This window comes from Penicillium lagena, assembly GCF_028827675.1.
Source record: "Penicillium lagena strain IBT 129212 chromosome Unknown utg000006l_segment0_segment0, whole genome shotgun sequence".
Lineage (NCBI taxonomy): Eukaryota > Fungi > Ascomycota > Eurotiomycetes > Eurotiales > Aspergillaceae > Penicillium > Penicillium lagena.
In genome coordinates, this window is record NW_026623227.1 from 668,254 (window position 1) to 684,927 (window position 16,674).

General features: G+C 52.7%; 8 protein-coding genes across 8 annotated transcripts; 6 read left to right on the forward strand and 2 right to left on the reverse strand.

Moving 5' to 3' along the window:
• Positions 1-67: 67 nt before the first annotated feature.
• N7510_008419 (uncharacterized protein) lies at positions 68-925 on the forward strand (the record flags this gene model as incomplete). The annotated part of the gene is made up of 2 exons (XM_056980344.1): positions 68-349; positions 407-925. 2 exons carry the CDS (start codon positions 68-70, stop codon positions 923-925), a joined length of 801 nt encoding a protein of 266 aa, XP_056830553.1.
• A 3,230-nt stretch (positions 926-4,155) lies between these two features.
• On the forward strand, positions 4,156-6,006 carry vosA (the record flags this gene model as incomplete). Its single annotated transcript, XM_056980345.1, has 10 exons — positions 4,156-4,205; positions 4,302-4,369; positions 4,442-4,511; positions 4,565-4,710; positions 4,766-4,850; positions 4,902-4,948; positions 5,002-5,110; positions 5,161-5,506; positions 5,554-5,676; positions 5,749-6,006. The coding sequence occupies 10 exons, from the start codon at positions 4,156-4,158 to the stop codon at positions 6,004-6,006; spliced, it is 1,302 nt and encodes a 433-aa protein (XP_056830554.1).
• A 577-nt stretch (positions 6,007-6,583) lies between these two features.
• On the forward strand, positions 6,584-9,319 carry N7510_008421 (uncharacterized protein; the record flags this gene model as incomplete). The annotated part of the gene is made up of 1 exon (XM_056980346.1): positions 6,584-9,319. One exon carries the CDS (start codon positions 6,584-6,586, stop codon positions 9,317-9,319), a length of 2,736 nt encoding a protein of 911 aa, XP_056830555.1.
• A 174-nt stretch (positions 9,320-9,493) lies between these two features.
• N7510_008422 (ribosylnicotinamide kinase) lies at positions 9,494-10,909 on the reverse strand (the record flags this gene model as incomplete). Its single annotated transcript, XM_056980347.1, has 2 exons — positions 9,494-10,544; positions 10,671-10,909. 2 exons carry the CDS (start codon positions 10,907-10,909, stop codon positions 9,494-9,496), a joined length of 1,290 nt encoding a protein of 429 aa, XP_056830556.1.
• Positions 10,910-11,407: 498 nt separating this feature from the next.
• On the reverse strand, positions 11,408-12,916 carry N7510_008423 (Transferase; the record flags this gene model as incomplete). The annotated part of the gene is made up of 1 exon (XM_056980348.1): positions 11,408-12,916. The coding sequence occupies one exon, from the start codon at positions 12,914-12,916 to the stop codon at positions 11,408-11,410; it is 1,509 nt and encodes a 502-aa protein (XP_056830557.1).
• Positions 12,917-13,195: 279 nt separating this feature from the next.
• Positions 13,196-13,396, forward strand: N7510_008424 (uncharacterized protein; the record flags this gene model as incomplete). Its single annotated transcript, XM_056980349.1, has 1 exon — positions 13,196-13,396. The coding sequence occupies one exon, from the start codon at positions 13,196-13,198 to the stop codon at positions 13,394-13,396; it is 201 nt and encodes a 66-aa protein (XP_056830558.1).
• Positions 13,397-14,564: 1,168 nt separating this feature from the next.
• N7510_008425 (uncharacterized protein) lies at positions 14,565-14,924 on the forward strand (the record flags this gene model as incomplete). Its single annotated transcript, XM_056980350.1, has 1 exon — positions 14,565-14,924. The coding sequence occupies one exon, from the start codon at positions 14,565-14,567 to the stop codon at positions 14,922-14,924; it is 360 nt and encodes a 119-aa protein (XP_056830559.1).
• A 163-nt stretch (positions 14,925-15,087) lies between these two features.
• Positions 15,088-16,654, forward strand: N7510_008426 (Serine hydrolase FSH; the record flags this gene model as incomplete). The annotated part of the gene is made up of 2 exons (XM_056980351.1): positions 15,088-15,407; positions 16,096-16,654. The coding sequence occupies 2 exons, from the start codon at positions 15,088-15,090 to the stop codon at positions 16,652-16,654; spliced, it is 879 nt and encodes a 292-aa protein (XP_056830560.1).
• Positions 16,655-16,674: the final 20 nt, after the last annotated feature.

Here is a 16,674-nt window from a genome sequence, read left to right on the forward strand (position 1 = left end):
AAAATGCTGAAGCCCAAGGCAAACAACTGTACTGTGCAATGAATGCCGCACCGCAAGACACAGCTGGATGCTTCAAAAGAGGGAAAAAATACTGAGCACCAGCGAATTCACTCAATATGGGGATTTGGCTAAATGGGGTTGGGTTCAGAAGAGGCTTTCTTCAGGATTTGATGACTGTGGTGGCGTAGACTTCGGTGACTTCGGTGATCCATACGTCCTAGATGTTACCAAGTACCTGGAGGCCGTCTTTGAATATTTGAAGATCAATTTAGCCGCAGCCGAAGTCTACACCGACAGAATCGAGTGGATACAATCGAAGACTGTGACAATAGAAGGTGTGACCTACGATGTAAGTGTTCAAAGTCCAAGCCACAATATAACTTTGCATGAATTAACACCCTCTTAGGCAACTAATGGCCTCTATGCGAACCTCTTCAATGTTCAAAGTGGTTTCATTATTGCAGACGTCATTGAGAGTCCCGCATTTCGATCCAGTACTAGTCCTCACCCTGTCGAACATTTAATCAAGCTTGAGAAATGGTCGGATGTTACGTTTCTACAATGGAAGCAGTCATGCGCCCAGAAAAAGAAGCCAATCACCGACTTGAAATACGTGTTACAAAGTTCTATCACCAATGTCGACACGGTGGCTATTCTACGGGAAGCACTTGGAGAGCCAAAAGATTTCCATGAATGGCGGGACTACGCAGACAAATCCAAGTTCAAAACGTTCGACGCTACTTCTAACACTGCTGCCTTCGATGCTTTGCTTAGAACGCCTAATGTTCAAGGAACCGCTTTTATGCTCATCCAGCACAAAGATGACTTCGGAGGGCCATGGAAAGTCTCCAGTATTACAGTTTTTGGACAACTGAATGGCAACTGGAAACCAGGACTTATTATAGAAGTTCAGCCTGTTAAATAAGGATATCCCTAATTTTACCATGTATTTGCATTTCCTATTTGCTATAACGAGTGTACAAAGGAAGGACTTTCCACAATGGGTACTCCTGCAGACCCAAACCTATCTCACAGACAGGATTGTGGCGCTTTGATTCGACGATGAGGTATCTGATCTAACCATTAATTACAGGAGTAGCCCAATAATAATCGAGCTGCAAGCGCCCCGGACTGTGTATCCTTTCGAATAAATGAATGTGATGATGTGGGTGCCTGAGGTGCCAACGTCCCCGATAATCATAGATAGCTTTTCCCCTTTGGAGCACACTTAGTCAATACAAATCACATCTTCTTTTCCTTTCCTTCGCGATCTCGCTCTTTTCTCCCATCTCCCTGGCCTTCCAAAAGCTCCTCATGCCGATCAGATTGGCTCTATCTAGATTATATTACACCCCATACATATGCCTAGAAACCAATGTCAAATGCGCAAGTCACCGTTCAGAGGTGAAAGAGATATGTAGGGCCCCCGCCGGGCACATTTTTGGCCTAGCTATACCGAGTCTATTTTGCACACATTTTGATTGACAAGCTACAAATACAAGTATTAAGGATTGAGTGCTGTCGGGGATGGATTATGTACTTAGTAGTCTGTTAGAATCACGTTTATGTCTCTAACTAACCTTACTGCCGAAGCACCGGATTGATCATAGTGAGTGAGCAGCGGTGTCAAGCTTTACATGTCCCGTCAAAAAGTACAATTGCCCAGTCCGGGCGACGTGCAGGAGCCGACGAGCCCGGAGCTCGGTGGGATGTGATCTGTTCGATCGCGAGACGGTGGTGGTGGTCTGTGTGCGCCGGAGAATCGACGACGAGAATAATGAACATGTACGCACCTGGACCTACCCAGAGTCGAGTACCTAGTAATTTTACCAACAATACACGCCAATTAATCGATATTAATTATCCTGAAGAATCAAAATCATTCTGAATCGAGAAAAAAAAACCCACACCCAGAAAATACCCGATCGGCAGGATCGGCGACGCCAGGGCCAGCGGGAAGAAGCTGTCAGCGCAACGAACAACCATGGAATGGTCACGTTAAGCATAAACATAGCGTCGCCTGGTTCCAGGCGGAACCGCGGTTTGGCTGCTGTCATTCTTGTACCTACCGTAGTATACCTACGGTAGGTACAATAAATATTATCACACTCTGTTCCACGCGCCCAGCATTGTCTGTAACAACCCCTCACGACCCTGACGTGGCTAGACGAGGAATTTTGGAACTAGGAAAATGAACAGTTCATCATGCGTCTGTCTAGTCTGTCTGGTCCTCTTTTTTCCCCTGTTGCCCCCACCAACCACCACGAACGAATTAACCCACGTAGCCTGTTCAGAGGGGGAAGAAGTGAAGCGGGATTTTCTTGGGGGTTTTTTCCCCTTTTCCTTTTCTCTCTCTCTCTACACGCTACGTTTACACGCTACATTTACTGTTCTCTGGTCTTTGCACCCCCCACCCCTCCTGTCTTCATCCTTTCGATCCTGTTTGCGATCATCTGAGGATTCGATTTTCCTCTTCCCCCTGCGCTACTCCTACTCCGCCTGCCTCCGAACTTTTCTTCAAGCAGCCCTAACCAACGCTCCCTCCAATGGCCCCGGAGTCGAATCCCGGGCGGATGAGCTCGATCTACAGCCCTGGGCCGGCACGCGGGATGTCCCGTGGGCGGCCTCAGCGTTGACCATGGGCATGATTGACGGTCTCCCTCAGGCCGCAGTCCCCTCGTTGGTCCACACGGTTGTATAACCCTCGGCTATCGCATTCCCGACCATGTCGCCGCACAGTATCGGCAGATCTGGGGGTGGCCCGTGATCCTGATCAGCCAGCCCCGGTCGATTATCAACCACCCTTGCATGAGCCCTGTCCGATGGAGACAGAACCACTGCCCCGTCACATGTGTCCTGTCCCTGCAACGAGGTCAAAAGTACCATCAGCACGGCTGGCGCGTAGAACCGGTCCCTTCCCCGACGAACCGATCTGCAAACGCCCGCCCGATCAGGCTGTTGGGGTGCAGCGAACACAGGCAATGTGACGCATCGACTCGCATCAACCCTGTCACTGCAGCTCTCGCTGCATTCGCGTCACCCCACACCTCTCTTTTCTTTTCGTTGCTTGTCTGGGCCTGTCTTCGCTTCCCTTTATCTTCCACTTCCTCTCATCATTCACCACCCTCAACATGAATCGGCAAGCCTGCCCTCCCCGCCCGGTGTTGCGATAACGATAACGAGCTTGATCCGCGCGCACGGTCTTGGCTTGCTGCCGGCCCCCATCCTCGGTCGATTCTCCGGGGTGCTAGCGGGGTGCCACGGGTGGCAGGGAAGGGACGTCGGTGCCTGATCGCACTCGGGTGGACTCGTTTGCTGCGGTCGCTTTAGGGGGGTGTCTCAGCGACTGGCCTCTCCCTTTCTATGGAGCGCGGTGGGAGACACGCAAGAAATTCCCGACTGGGTGAGTTCCTTTGTTTGTTTGCGCAGGGAGAGTTTCCAAGTTCCAAGGTTGGGGGTGGGGTGCAAACCGTCACTCCGTGCTGGACTCGGGATGACATAAGAGCGAGAGCACGGAGGGACCAGGCCGGCAACAGCATCAGAAGAGGGAGGCGAGGGAGACCAGACCAGCCCGAAGACTGATTCCGACTCTCTAGTGCGGCTCTCGATCGGATCTCCATGCTTATCTGCCCCCTGGGATGCTTAGACGCGCATCGCGGTTAACTAAGGTTGAATGTGCGCATCATCCATCCACCCTCCATTCCGATTCAACGGTCGGGCGCTCCACCGGGGCTCTGGGCGGGAGAATTCTGCCCACAACCATCATCTCATCTCATCATCTACAAACACGACCCTTTCCGCTCTCGGCTGGCTCTTTCCGCTTGCGTTCTGACCGCACCACCATCCTGGCTCTTCGTCCCGTTTTCATCGCTGGCCTGCCCATGGTAACCAGCATCTAGTCGGGCCACTAAACTACTGCCTGTCCTCCCCCCCCCCCACTACCACTATCGCAAGACGACAGTGTGACTCGCTCTGCCTCGCTCCAGGGTCCTGACCCCGTCTGTCCTTTTCTTCTGACTGCCGGACCCATTCCTGTCTCTTCCACATTTCCCTGTCAATCCCTCTGCTGTTCCTCGGATCCATTCGTGTGCCTGGTGGTTCACTCACCCGCGATTGTCTCACTCTCTCCTCTTCTCTATCCTCGACTTCGTCTTGATGAGTGCATCGACATTCTCCGACGCCTCTCTCTCTCGTGAAGCCCAGAGGTTCGTGTGCTCCGCCTTGCAGATCGGCGCATGACAGAGTCGCAACTCTTACTCAGTGGTCCAGGGATTCGCACTGACAATGTTAACCAACTCCAGTTCTGACTTTGAGTTGACCATCCGCCAGCAGCCCGACCGGGCGCGCGTGGCTGGGGGCAAGGAGAAAGGTACGTTCGATCGTCTCTGCCCCTCCGACGGAGGTGGGGTTGGCCTTGTAGGAGACTAACCAGACCCCCAAGAGCGCAAGCCCATCGATCCTCCCCCGATCGTTCAGCTCCGGGTGCGAGAGGAGGGTACCTACTTGGCGCAGTGAGTCCTGCATGAGTCCCCATGACGAATGGTCCAAGCTGATCGTGCGTCAGGCACTACCTGCAAAGCCCGTACTATTTCATGTGCTGCAGTCTGTACGATGCCACAGAAGATAGCCCGGTGCCCGTGGCCCCATCAACGGCGCTCGCTGGAACTCTTGTATCGTCTCTTCATAGGCTGAAGGATGTGGACAACAGTGGTCAGTCGGGTCCTGGCTTGCCTGATGTCGTACCGGTTTACTGACGTGTTCGTAGATGGCGGGTTCTTCGTCTTTGGGGATCTGTCGGTCAAGATCGAGGGCAATTTCCGTCTGAAATTCACCTTGTTCGAGATGCGCAAGTGAGTTGCACCGGTCGGGCCATAGAGTCAGTGACTAACACACATGATCAGACAAGAGGTGACCTACTTGAAGACCATCATCTCCGAGCGGTTTACCGGTACGCACCCCTCTTTGGTGTTGGAACAGCCCTGAAGCTAACCAAGCGACCAGTGTCTCCTCCCAAGAGCTTTCCCGGCATGAAGGAGTCAACGTTCCTCTCCCGGTCGTTTGCGGACCAGGGAGTCAAACTACGGATCCGCAAGGAGCCCCGGACTATGATGTATGTGTGCAGGGTTGCTATGAGGTCTGTGTCCCATACTGACTCGACAGGAAACGCTCTCATCCCCAACCAAATGAGTACCCACCTCAGGCACTGCCTTCACGCTCGCCAGATCGCACATCGGTACAGATGCCTCCAACGGCCTTTCCAGGAGGGTATCCGCAGACGACGGCGCGCGACTACTATTATGGCGCGGCCGCACCGCCCCCCAAACGCCATCGGACATCTATCGATTATGGGCGTGGTATTGAGGCAGATAGTCGGATGGCTCGTCCACTGGACACGTACGGCCGTCCAATGGAGGCGTATGGCCAGCCTACCATGTACGGACAGCCGGGAGCGTACCCGGCACCGATGCAGCCATACCAGACCGGGCAGGTAGTGGCCGATTACGGGGTTCGTGGTTTTATTATCTGAGTTGACCAACTACTGACGCTAGCTAGATGCCCTATGGCCTGCAACCATCAGCCCCCCTGACGCAGATGTCTGATCCCTCCGCGCAAAGTCGGACACCCCAGCAAGCCACCGTGGGGCAGCTGATGGGCATGAACCAGCCCGGTACTCCTGTACGGCACCCCTCTGCAAATCAGTGAGTTTTGGGAGAAAAAACCCAGCTAAGGCTTTACAATCCCAAACAGACCCCAGATTCGACAGGAGCGATGATGGCCCAGGGATACCGGCCCGGCCCGGGATACGCTACTAGCTCTACCATTCTTCCTCCGCTGCAGCAGCAAACCCGCACCTATCCCCAGGGGACCAACGGCAGTTCCTCGCGAGGGTACTATGATCCGCCCTCCCAAGCAGCCACGCCGATTCTTCCCTCTCAGCCCATGACCCACGAAGGTGCCCCAGAACCCTTTGACCACCCGGGGTCTGGGAATGGGACTCCCCAATAAGATGACAGAGGATGTTTTTATATGCCATCGCTCGTTTGCGGAGGCCAACCTCGACGGTCCTGGCCATTTTTCTTTCTTTCTTATAGAGGTTTATTTTTGTTATTGGGTTTTTTTTCCTTCTCTTTTCGTGTTTAATCGGGTTCTCGGAGGTTTATTGTTACAGGCGCTGGACACAGGAACAGGACATAAAAAGAGGGCGGCGGCATTATTCTTTCTGGGTTTGGTACTGGAGAAAAGTGTGAGAGATGTCTCTCTTCTTATTCCTTTTTTTCGTTTCTTCTTGTACATAGTGGCTGGGTTTTCCCCCTGCTAGCAGCAGTTCACTTCTCTTTGCTCGGAGTGCTGTCTCTTTTTAATATCTGGTTATGTTATGGGAAGCAGGCCTCAGGGCTAAAAGAAAAGAAGAACGGTGCCTTCCTTTTTGGGGATTGCTCTTCACTTCTATGCTTCGTTCTCTCCCTTTCTCTCTTCTCCTCTCTTCCACCCTTTCCTTTTCTTTTTCTTCCCACCCTCTTCTCCTGTCAGATCCAAATCCTTTCCTGTCATTATCTACCAACTGCCTTGTTCCTGCCTCACAATGTCCTACACTCAAACCCCACTAACCAACCTCGACCTCTGGTGCGAGTGGACCGGCGACCCTAACGATGCCGTGGAAGTGGGATTTGCCGTCGACGTAAGTGTACGCATGACAATTTATCCTCCAATCTACTCTACTGGATATGTGTATCCTCTGACTGACTTCATTATCTCTTGTGTCTTGTTGGACCAGATCTGGTGCACACCCGACATGACCGCTCTCCTCCCCATATTGAACACGCGGGCTTACGATCGTGTCACGTATTCGGTCATCGTTCTCAAGGGTGAGGGTGGGATTGATGATGAGGATGGGAAACTGGGCGAGCATGAATCGAATGCCAATGCCTACTACAACAACAATCAAGAGCAAAACAGCGAAATACCATTCGAGACGCCAGGCGTGCAGACGCGGGAGAATAAGAATAAGAGAAACGGTCTGGGTCAGAGTCCGAGGTCCTCATACGCCTTCCCCCGGCCATGGCCTGTGCTTGCTACACCTCCTTCTCCTCATCTGTCTTCTACACCAACTACACCCGCCGCGCCGACGCCTACGCCTGCTAGTACGAATGTGAGTCTCAGTGGGGTGCGTTTTATGTCGGCCGCCGACGAGGTTCTGGATCAGGTGAGTGAGGGTTTGGAGCAAATGGAGGACGAGGAGGGTAGGTCGAGGGAGGGGAGTGTTGTTGTTCATGGGATGAATGAGGCGGAGGGAGAATGTGGTGGTTTGGACTGTGAACAGGTTCGGGAGCAGGGTTTTGAGGTGGATGACCACGAACTGCAGCCAAGCTCTCAGGATGAGGGACATGACGAAAACCATGACAATGACAATGACAGAGGCCAGGACCAGAGCGAAGTTGACGGCCAGGACCTGGACGAGAACCCTCGTCACGATCTTCTTGAGCCCATCTACACTGGAGGAATCTGGATCACTGCTGAAGACGATGCTAAATCTCAAGCTACTGCCATGATTCCAGGTAGCCCCTACAACCCACGCAAACGCAGTGCGACAGTGGCTTCCTTACCTGATTCAATTTCTGACTCGGAAAGGGAGCCTGAAGGATATAAGCACAAGCTCGTGGCGGATGAGTCTATCGTATTCCCCAGCAAATATGCGAACTGGCACAGCCGGCTTCCACGCCCAATCAGTCTGAAATCGCCCGTTGAGGTGAAGCCCGAGAATGTCCCGCTGTCTCGAGATTCTGTACCTGTGCTTGAAGTTGATTTTCGACACTTCGGGCAAATTGACTCCCTCGCAAAAGAATGCGATGTTCCTCTTGTCAAAAAGAATTTGGATCAACTGCCGTCCACCGCTAAGAAGGAAACTTTCAGGCCTGAGATCGAGAGGCTTTCAACGGTTGTGAACACCGACACCCCATCCCTGAAGCAGAGCAGCTCGCTTCCTGACTATGAGTCTGACAGAGGATCATCTAGGAATGAAGGTATTCCTCTGGTGGGACACTCTCTTTCCGAACTTGATGTCCCTCCAGATACTCACGGATCTAACGACCAACCACGACTTGTACTCATTGACGGTACATTCTACGTGCAAAGCTCACCGAAAGTCAACCCCGCAATCTATGAAGTGCACATCAAGGTCTTGATACATGTCCAAAAGACAAGGCCGAAGGGTTGGAATGCGCTGATGATCTCGGGGTTGCCAAGGCTGCGAGCCGGCGACTATGGTTACATTGTCCTTTGCACGCCGCTTGACCGGGGAATCGAGTTTCGCACTACGCCATTCAAACGTGCTCAATTTGTTGAGGGTTGTTTGATGGCTCAGTTTGCCACATCCTTGAATCTTGTTGTGTCCCTGCGGATCTTCGACAAGGACTACTATGGCTATGTGAAGGACTTCAAGGTGAAGCAGATGATTCGAGCCGATATTATTGACAAAAACAAAGAAAATTTTCTGGTCAAATACAATGCAGTCTGCTCGGTCGAGCCGGTGCAGCGCATTTTCCGCGCCGATCAGTGCAGCTTCGTTATCTATGTGCACGGAGGTCCTCTTGGCGAGTATGCTTGCGACTTGACCTCGTCTGACAGCGAACTCCAGACCATCGACCTGAGCGCCGAACCAAGCTTTCGTCAACATGGTCTCGCCGCGATTGAGGTCCGTTGTCGGTCTTCCGACTTGGAGAAGTTTTTAGTGACATGGTCAGTCGAACTGTCACGGACAGCCCTGTCGACCTGGCTACCTCGCATCAAGGCCACTGCAAGCACTGATGACAACAAATCCGAGATGGGCCTTATCGCGCACTTAGGGCTGGTGGACCAGCCTGCCCTTCAACCAACAGAGAAGGAGAGGGAAGAAAAGGAGACAACGAATGGCGAGGACCGTGATTGCCCAATTTGCAAACCGCCACACATTGATGGCATGACCGAACCGGGGCCGTCTTGCATCTGGAAATCTACAAAGCGGTGGTTGTTGTTCTTGACCTTGGTCTGTTGGGTGCTCACCATTGGCTTCTACATGTTGGAATGTGAACCCAACAACTCATCTCCCGTAGAGAGCGTACTGGCAGATAAAGTGCCACTGGCTGATACGAACGTGGTTACCGGAATGGAGATTCCAAAAATGGTGTGGGAGCAAAATGAGCAACCGGAGGAGTTTAACCGTGCTGGTCTGAACGAGGAAGATGAGCAGGAGGCGGTGGTTCCCACGGAGTCGTTTACTCTTCGAGATCGATTCGACCGTTTCTTCGGCTGGAGTGAACCTGCTATTGTGCAACATGCGTGAGTTTCTGAGTTTGCTAGGTGGTTATTCGTATCGCGGGCAGTGGAGGTGATTGTCTCAACTGGTCCTTATGCAAGTGAAGTCGAATCCTCTTTCAACCACTCCTCTTTCTATTCTTCTACTGGTATCTCCAACCTTCTTTCTGTATGCCTTGCAATGCATCACATTCCAATCAAATCAAGCCCCGTAATACGCCAACACCTTATCCACAGCCCATCTCACAACCTCAGACATAGGCAATGTCCCCAACCCGGGGGCAACCTCAACCCCAACATCCGTCCTAACAGCAGACCCATCCCCGACACGTGCAATCAACTCCGCCGTCGTCATTTTCTCAGTCTCAAGAGATTGAGATTGAGATCTATAAGACTTATACTGCTCCTCCGGAAGAAGTAACCACGCGTGATCCTCTACATACCGTGGCCAGACTACATCATCTACGTAGCCCGGCGGATCAGTCCAGAAGTTCTGTGGCGGGCGGTCGTCTGGGCCGTTGAGATCAATTTCTGGCTTTTCCGTTTCCTTTTCGTTGTCGCTATTGGGGACTGCGGCATTCGCATTCGCATTCGCATTCCCGTCGGCGCTTTGCGCTCCTCCCACGTCCTGGAGGGGCTTGTGCGATCGTGTCGCAATCTCCTGGTGCATCTTGTCTGTCTCGGCGTCTTCGGTAGAATCTGTGCCTGTATTTGCACCGGTGCTCGGAAGCGTTGGGTCCCCGGTCACGGGAGGCTCCAGCCCTGGTCCGATCGTCACGTATCCCGTTCTTCCCTCGCGTCTTGACTTGACGACGTCGTAGGAACAAGGCAGGAAGAGGGATAGATGGATGTTGGAGTGGACTGGGTGGAGAGGGTGCGCTTTGTCAGTGCCCTTTTGCTGGGATGAAGGTGGTGGTGATGGATGCGGGGGACTGAAGAGGAGGAATCCCTCGAGAAAGGCAATTGTCGTTTTTGCTTCTTGTCCCTGGTCATACTTTTCCGTGCTTGCAGTTGTCAATTTTAGTTTGGTTGATAACCTCCTCTCCACTTCATCTCTCAGTTGCGCAATGACCGCATCATCCACCCCGGAATCCATGACAGCGTTCTGGTCCTCTTTGCTTTGGAGTCGCGGAGGAAGGTGTCCGTTGGAACGCACGTATGCGAGCGCCTGCGCTAGGAAGTCGATGTCGATTGCGTCGGCGGTGTCCCAGTCTTGGACTTTTGTGCCAGACGGTGTGGTTGTCCACGGGATTCTATTTGAATTGGTTTTAGTTTTTGGACCAAATCAGAACTGGGGGAGATAAAGATAGGCAATCTCTTTGATAGTGGTAGCCTGGATTGGGGGAAGTGTGGGAGAAGCGGGGGAGAGGTAGACGTACTGATCATCCGGGTAGTAGAAGTCATCCTCGTGAATGATAAACGTATTCAGGCACTTCCCAGTCCCATCCTTGTTATTTGTAGCAACGTCTGTATGCCCATCCTGACTTGCATCGGATCCATTGGCCTCCAGTCTCACACCGCAAAAGATGCGCTGCAAGAGCCGCGCCAGGGTGGTCTTGCCGCTGGACGACGGGCCGGAGATGCCGATGACGACGGTGCAGTCTTGCTGCGACGCCATTGGGGCTATTTAGAGCTGCGAGGATATTCTCTTTGCGCACCTCTGGGATGCACAAAGAGTGGTAGTGTGGTGGGGATGGGAAAACGGAGAAGAAAGAGGGGGCGGAGCGGAGAAAATAAAGCTCGACTTATCGCTAGTTATCGATTGAGTTATCGCGATCGAGATGAAGTAATTAGGCCCTGGCTCCGCGACACTCGGCTGTTTATTAGCCACCCCTGTTAACAGCGAGTAAACAACATCGGAAAATCATCACCTCCCATCCAAAGAAAATTTCCATAGACAACTGGTATAGGTCTCGGACGACAGATGGCCACCTGGAGGCGCTCATGTGCCTCCACCGACTCCATTTTGACGAACAACCCGCAAAACTAGTTGCAGATCTATATTTGTGCCGATCTCTACCTTAATATGACGTGTAGTCTCTGATCTCAGAGAAGGTGATTGGTTCATTGCTACGGAAAAGAGAGAGAGGGTTGTCTACCTAAAACGGAAGGGTAGCTAGGCGACTACACTCGACATATCTTCAACTTCGAGTACACGAGCTGCTGCTTTGCTTTGGTCATACTCCTGGGGAGCATCATTGGCTTCCAAACCGCGGTATTCAAAGTATTGGCACCACTCCGGATCCTCAATCAGCTCCTGCGACAGTTCCTTCTCATACACGAGACTGAACTCCGGGCCCTCATCGGATTCAGGAGACGGGTTGCGAGACGGGTAGATAATGAGCACACCGTTCGTCGACCGGTCGATCAGATGGCGGTAAGTAGCCGGGGCGGCAAAGCCAAAGTTGGCGCTGGTGATATTCGCGTCGCGATGGTCCGTCTGGAGGAGTGACATGGGCGGGTACGAGTCAATGCGCATATTCAGGGCTGTTTTGTCGCGCACCACGGCCACCATGTCCAGCAGCTGGTCCAGCGACTCTTGCGTCACGCTGTTAGTCATCTGGCGGACGTAAGAGGCCAGCTTGGTTAGTGGCCATTCGGAGATCACATCTGCCGCAGTGGGCTGGGCCACCGGCGCGGTGGTGGATAAGGCTCCCGTCAGAACGTTGTGCTGCATCCGCGGCGGAACCTTGGGACTATGCATCCGGCGTCGCATGTCAATGGCCTCTACCCAGAATAAAGGTTCTGAAAGGTTTGGTTTGAAGTGTGGGGCGCGCAGACGTGAAATGGTGCGCCATAGGAATGCGGAGAAGGCGTCGTACGTGGAGATCCAGGAACCATCGGTTGGCGATGCGAGCTTCTTCAGCGCTGCCGCTTTGCTCTTGGGGAGGTGGAAGAGCAGGATCTGGGACGGGAGATGGCCAGCGTGACGCAAGGGCGCTGGTGGACCGTCAACTTTCGATTCATCGGGCACTTCAGCCTTGGTGACGCGGGACACGTCGAGGCAGCCGGTGTCCCAGGAGGGGAAGGGCGTCTGGTTGACAATTGCGGCGCAGTTCTCGGCCAACTGGTGAACGAGGCCCGCCCATCCCATCACATCATTGGCGTAGTGGTGATGGTGCATGATGAAGACCAGTCCACCGCGGATAAAGTTGGCCTTATAGCACGCCGTCACGGGGCTGTTGTCCGGGTGAGCTTCGGGCTTCTCTCCGTATGTCATCGGGGGCACACTCCATTTCTTGAGATCGCCTAGCAAAGAAGTGCGGAAATGGCCCTTCTCCAGCTCGTCGAAGGACGGATAGTCCTTGCTGTCTTCTTCGGAGTCCAGCCATTGGACAATGAAGCGGACGGTGCCGTCCTTCTTCTTGACAAAGGAATGGCCTCCCTCAGCGTCCTTCTCGATCGTGCCGCAGAGATGTCGCGCTTGGCTTAGAGTCCGCTCAAGACCGGCCTTTAAGGTCTCGGCGGCACGGGGCTTGTCTGCATCGTCCAGACGGAAATACAGGCCATAGTTGTTGTAGGTAATCACTGACAAGTAGTCGAGGGTTGAGACTTTGAACCGCTCCTCCTCGGGATCATTCTCCCATCCGGAGGGGTGAAGGTGGTAGACCTCTTGTTTAGGCATGACTGCAATGAGATGTGGACGAGAGGTACAGTGGGGTATGTCAGGGGATGATGGTAAGGCGAACTACTCGCATGCACGACGTGCAGCTCAGGGCTTTATGGAAATATGTTGCGGGGTACCACTGCCTTCCATCAACGGCAATAGTTTAGCCCCGTCTTTTGCAATTGAGATTTGGGCTTGGTGACTAAACAGCTGGACCAAATTTGGCCGTCAGTTCATGCCCCCTTTGGGAAGAGACCGATCCTTTCGGAAGGAGGCGCATCCGAGCTGGGGTCCAAAATGGCATGGTCCAAGGCTCCGCGGACGTTTAGCGAAATAAGTCGGGCAACTGCTGGGCAGGGGTCTGGAACAGTCTCAAGAATTGGCTCAAAGCAGGTTCCAGGGGAAGCTAACAAGGTACCTGATCCTACCACGGGCCAACGGTCGAAGGATTGTGAAGAGTACCCGCTTCCACCGAGGTATAGTCCAATGGTCTTGTGAACTCTCCCTTCTTGTAAATGCTAAAAGACGCTAACGGCGTTAGCAGACTTATCATCAGGATTCGTAAGCTGGCTGCTAGTTTAACGGCTGTTAGCACTAAGACTATTCAGTTAGGCGAATATGCGGGATGACCCACCTATCCACAGTACATCCCGCGGTGTCAAGGGGAGTGGACCGCGGGACGTGCCGTCATCCGGACATTTTTTTGTATGGCAGTGCAAAAATACAATCATGTGCTGCCGATCAACGGTTGGCCTCGACCTACATTTTGGCAGAACAATGGCTCTGTTTCACATCCGCAGCCTCGGGTTTGGCTCCACCATCTTATAGATTCCAACTCGCCCGGCAAGTAAGCCAAACTTATCGTTCCGGATGGAATGGAATCCCGGTCTGCACACGCCACCTCCTTAACTCTCCATGGCTCATACCAAAAGAATCACCCCCGACAATCTGTTATGCCTAGACCTAGGAGCGCAATCCTCCTGAAGATCGCAATTGGGAGCCCTGGCTAGCAAAATGCCTGGCCCATGGTTCGAACGGTACAACTCTGTTATAAAATCGGACCGGCCCTAAAGTACGACTTCCAGATTGATTGCATTAATTGATCTGTCACACAGTTTGCAATGGATCTCAACGGACCTGCACTTGCGCCGCCACCGGGTGTCGTTCCGAACCTGACGAACCCACCTAATAACAATCCCCTCGCTATTGGCGTGTTGACAGCCTGCGCCGCTGTTGCTACATTATGTCTTCTCTTACGAGCCTACGCCCGCGTTTGGTTGGCAAGGAAGCTACAAGTGGAAGAGAGTATGTACTTTTCTCTCCCAGCCAATGTGGTAGATACAGACTTTGTTTCAAAGCATGACTGACTATTGATCCTTTTTACAGTCATGACCATTTGCGCCTATGTATGTTCCAATTGGTAGGGATATGTCGCTGTACGAAGCTGATAAACTCTAGGGATGCTTTTGGGGTGCCATTTACGCCGAGATCAAGTTTGTCGAATCACCTGGTTTTTTCGTCCATCAGTGGAATGTTAAATTGGCAGATATGATCCCAACCGAATATGTAAGTCTGCATTAGTACAAGCCTTTGAAAGTTCCAGGACTCACAGTCTACTGTCTAGTGGGTCCTCATCTTCGGCATCTTCTACTCGATCACCCTGCCGATGTTGAAGGCAGCCATCCTGATCGAATGGTGCCGCATGTTCGCTCCACGAGGCCACCGATCCGAAGGTTACTTCTGGTGGGGTTGCGTGGTGGTCATTGCCATCCAGATTATGTCGGGTATCGGCGTCGTGGTTGCCTTGAATCTGCAGTGTATTCCTCACCGGGCTATTTGGGACATTACCATCCAGGCGACGAGCAAGTGCTTTGATCTCTACAAACTGCAAGTGGGGTCCGCGAGTATCCAGCTCATCTCGGATGTTGCCATTCTGTTGTTACCGCAGCAGGTGATCTGGTCCCTCAAGATGACCTTGCAGAAGCGGATGGGTGTGTCGATTATCTTTGGACTGGGTCTGCTGTAAGTCTTGAGCCCAGCACCAAGGGGTTGTATCCCGATACTCACATTGAATAACCCCTAGTGCCTGCATTTCGGCCGCTTTCCGACTATCCACGACGATCACACACGGTCGAGCCGCAGACGCCGTCTGGACCCTGGGTCCATTGGCCTTCTGGGCGACCGCCGAAATGACCTGTGGTTTCTTCATCCTCTGCGTGCCCTGTGTGCCCCGGATTCTGAAGGATACCGGGGTTTTACGGAAGATCAAAAGAGTGGTAGGTATGAAGACAACGAACACTTCAAAGCGGGACGCGGGGACCGGCCCCTCGAGCAACCACAGCAGGCTGGCGGGAAGCACGATCGGCAATTCCTACTACAAGCTGGACAACCTGAAGTCGTCGTCCGAGTCTACGGAGTATCTACACGGCGGAGTACGGGATGCAGGCATCACACGTACCACTCGCATCGCTGTTATGTCAGACCCTCGAAATCCGAATGGGGAGGACAAGTACGTGTACCCGTAGATTGGAAGGGGGACATGGGTGATAAAAACTCTGGACAGCAGTGCAGTACCGAGAAACTGTACGATTTGGTTGATTTTGTATAGGTTTATGTATGTTTCTAGGGAGTTAATTCGGCATGTGCACAGGTATAGCGTGCCAAAGACAATAATCCAGGTCTGTAGGAGGGGTCCACTCGCTGGAAGAACCCCGCTCATCCTTACAGTGGCTTTCTGAGTAAACCGGTCCCGAATTGACCCCGAATTGGCCCCTCGGTACCATATAAATACTTCAGCCATGTAGTAGTAGTAGTAGTAGTATTATTATTATTATTATTATTATTATTATCCCGTTTCAAAGAGCATATAGAAAATCGTGCACACCAAGATGAGATTTCTTTGCCTTCACGGCAGGGGCACGTGCTCCAAGGTCCGTCATTTGCCACTTTACTATCCCATCATTAATTATGAGCTAATCTTGACAGATTTTTGAGATGCAAACTGGTAGGTCTTACGGCCAGATCACCGTTGGAGTCCCCATCTTCTGAGACCCCCGCTAGCGAGGATTCGAGAGGAGTTGGACGATCACGAGTTTGTATTCATCGATGGCGCGGTTCCCACGACACCAAGTGAAGGTATGTCCTGCAGTGATGGCGGTGACACACCGACGTTCCAGCCAGCTGGTACACAACTGAAGGACTGCAGGCGCTGCAGCGGTAACGAACGAGTTCTTTGGGTATATCCCGAACACCACGAACGACGTGGGTCAGTACGATGACCTGGTGGTGGGACTAGTGGAGTACGTCCGCAGCCACGGGCCGTTCGACGGAGTGATGGGATTTTCGGAGGGCGGGACCATGGCAGCTCTGCTACTGATTGAAGACGCCAGGAATTCCTTTGCGGGATTTAAATGTGGTATCTTCTTTAGTGCTGCCGTTCCTTTCGACCCGGATGTCGTCCGTACCAGGCACCTGCGTTGTATTGACCCAACCATTGATGGGGTGGTGATCCATGTGCCTACGGCGGTTATAGTTGAGAAAAATTTTGGTCGTCTACGGCATCTTTCGCCTCTGGACAAGTTGTGGCCCGATGATGAGGAGGCCTTGGTCTCAATTTGCGCGGAGTCCTCGCGCGAAGTGGTTCGGCATGATCTGGGGCACCACGTTCCCGGATCCGCGTCGACGACGGAGGGGTTGACAGTAACCTTACAAGCCATTGAAAGGACAATTGAGCGAGCTAGTGAGCTGTACAGCTAGTGCGAACTTTCTAAATCTTT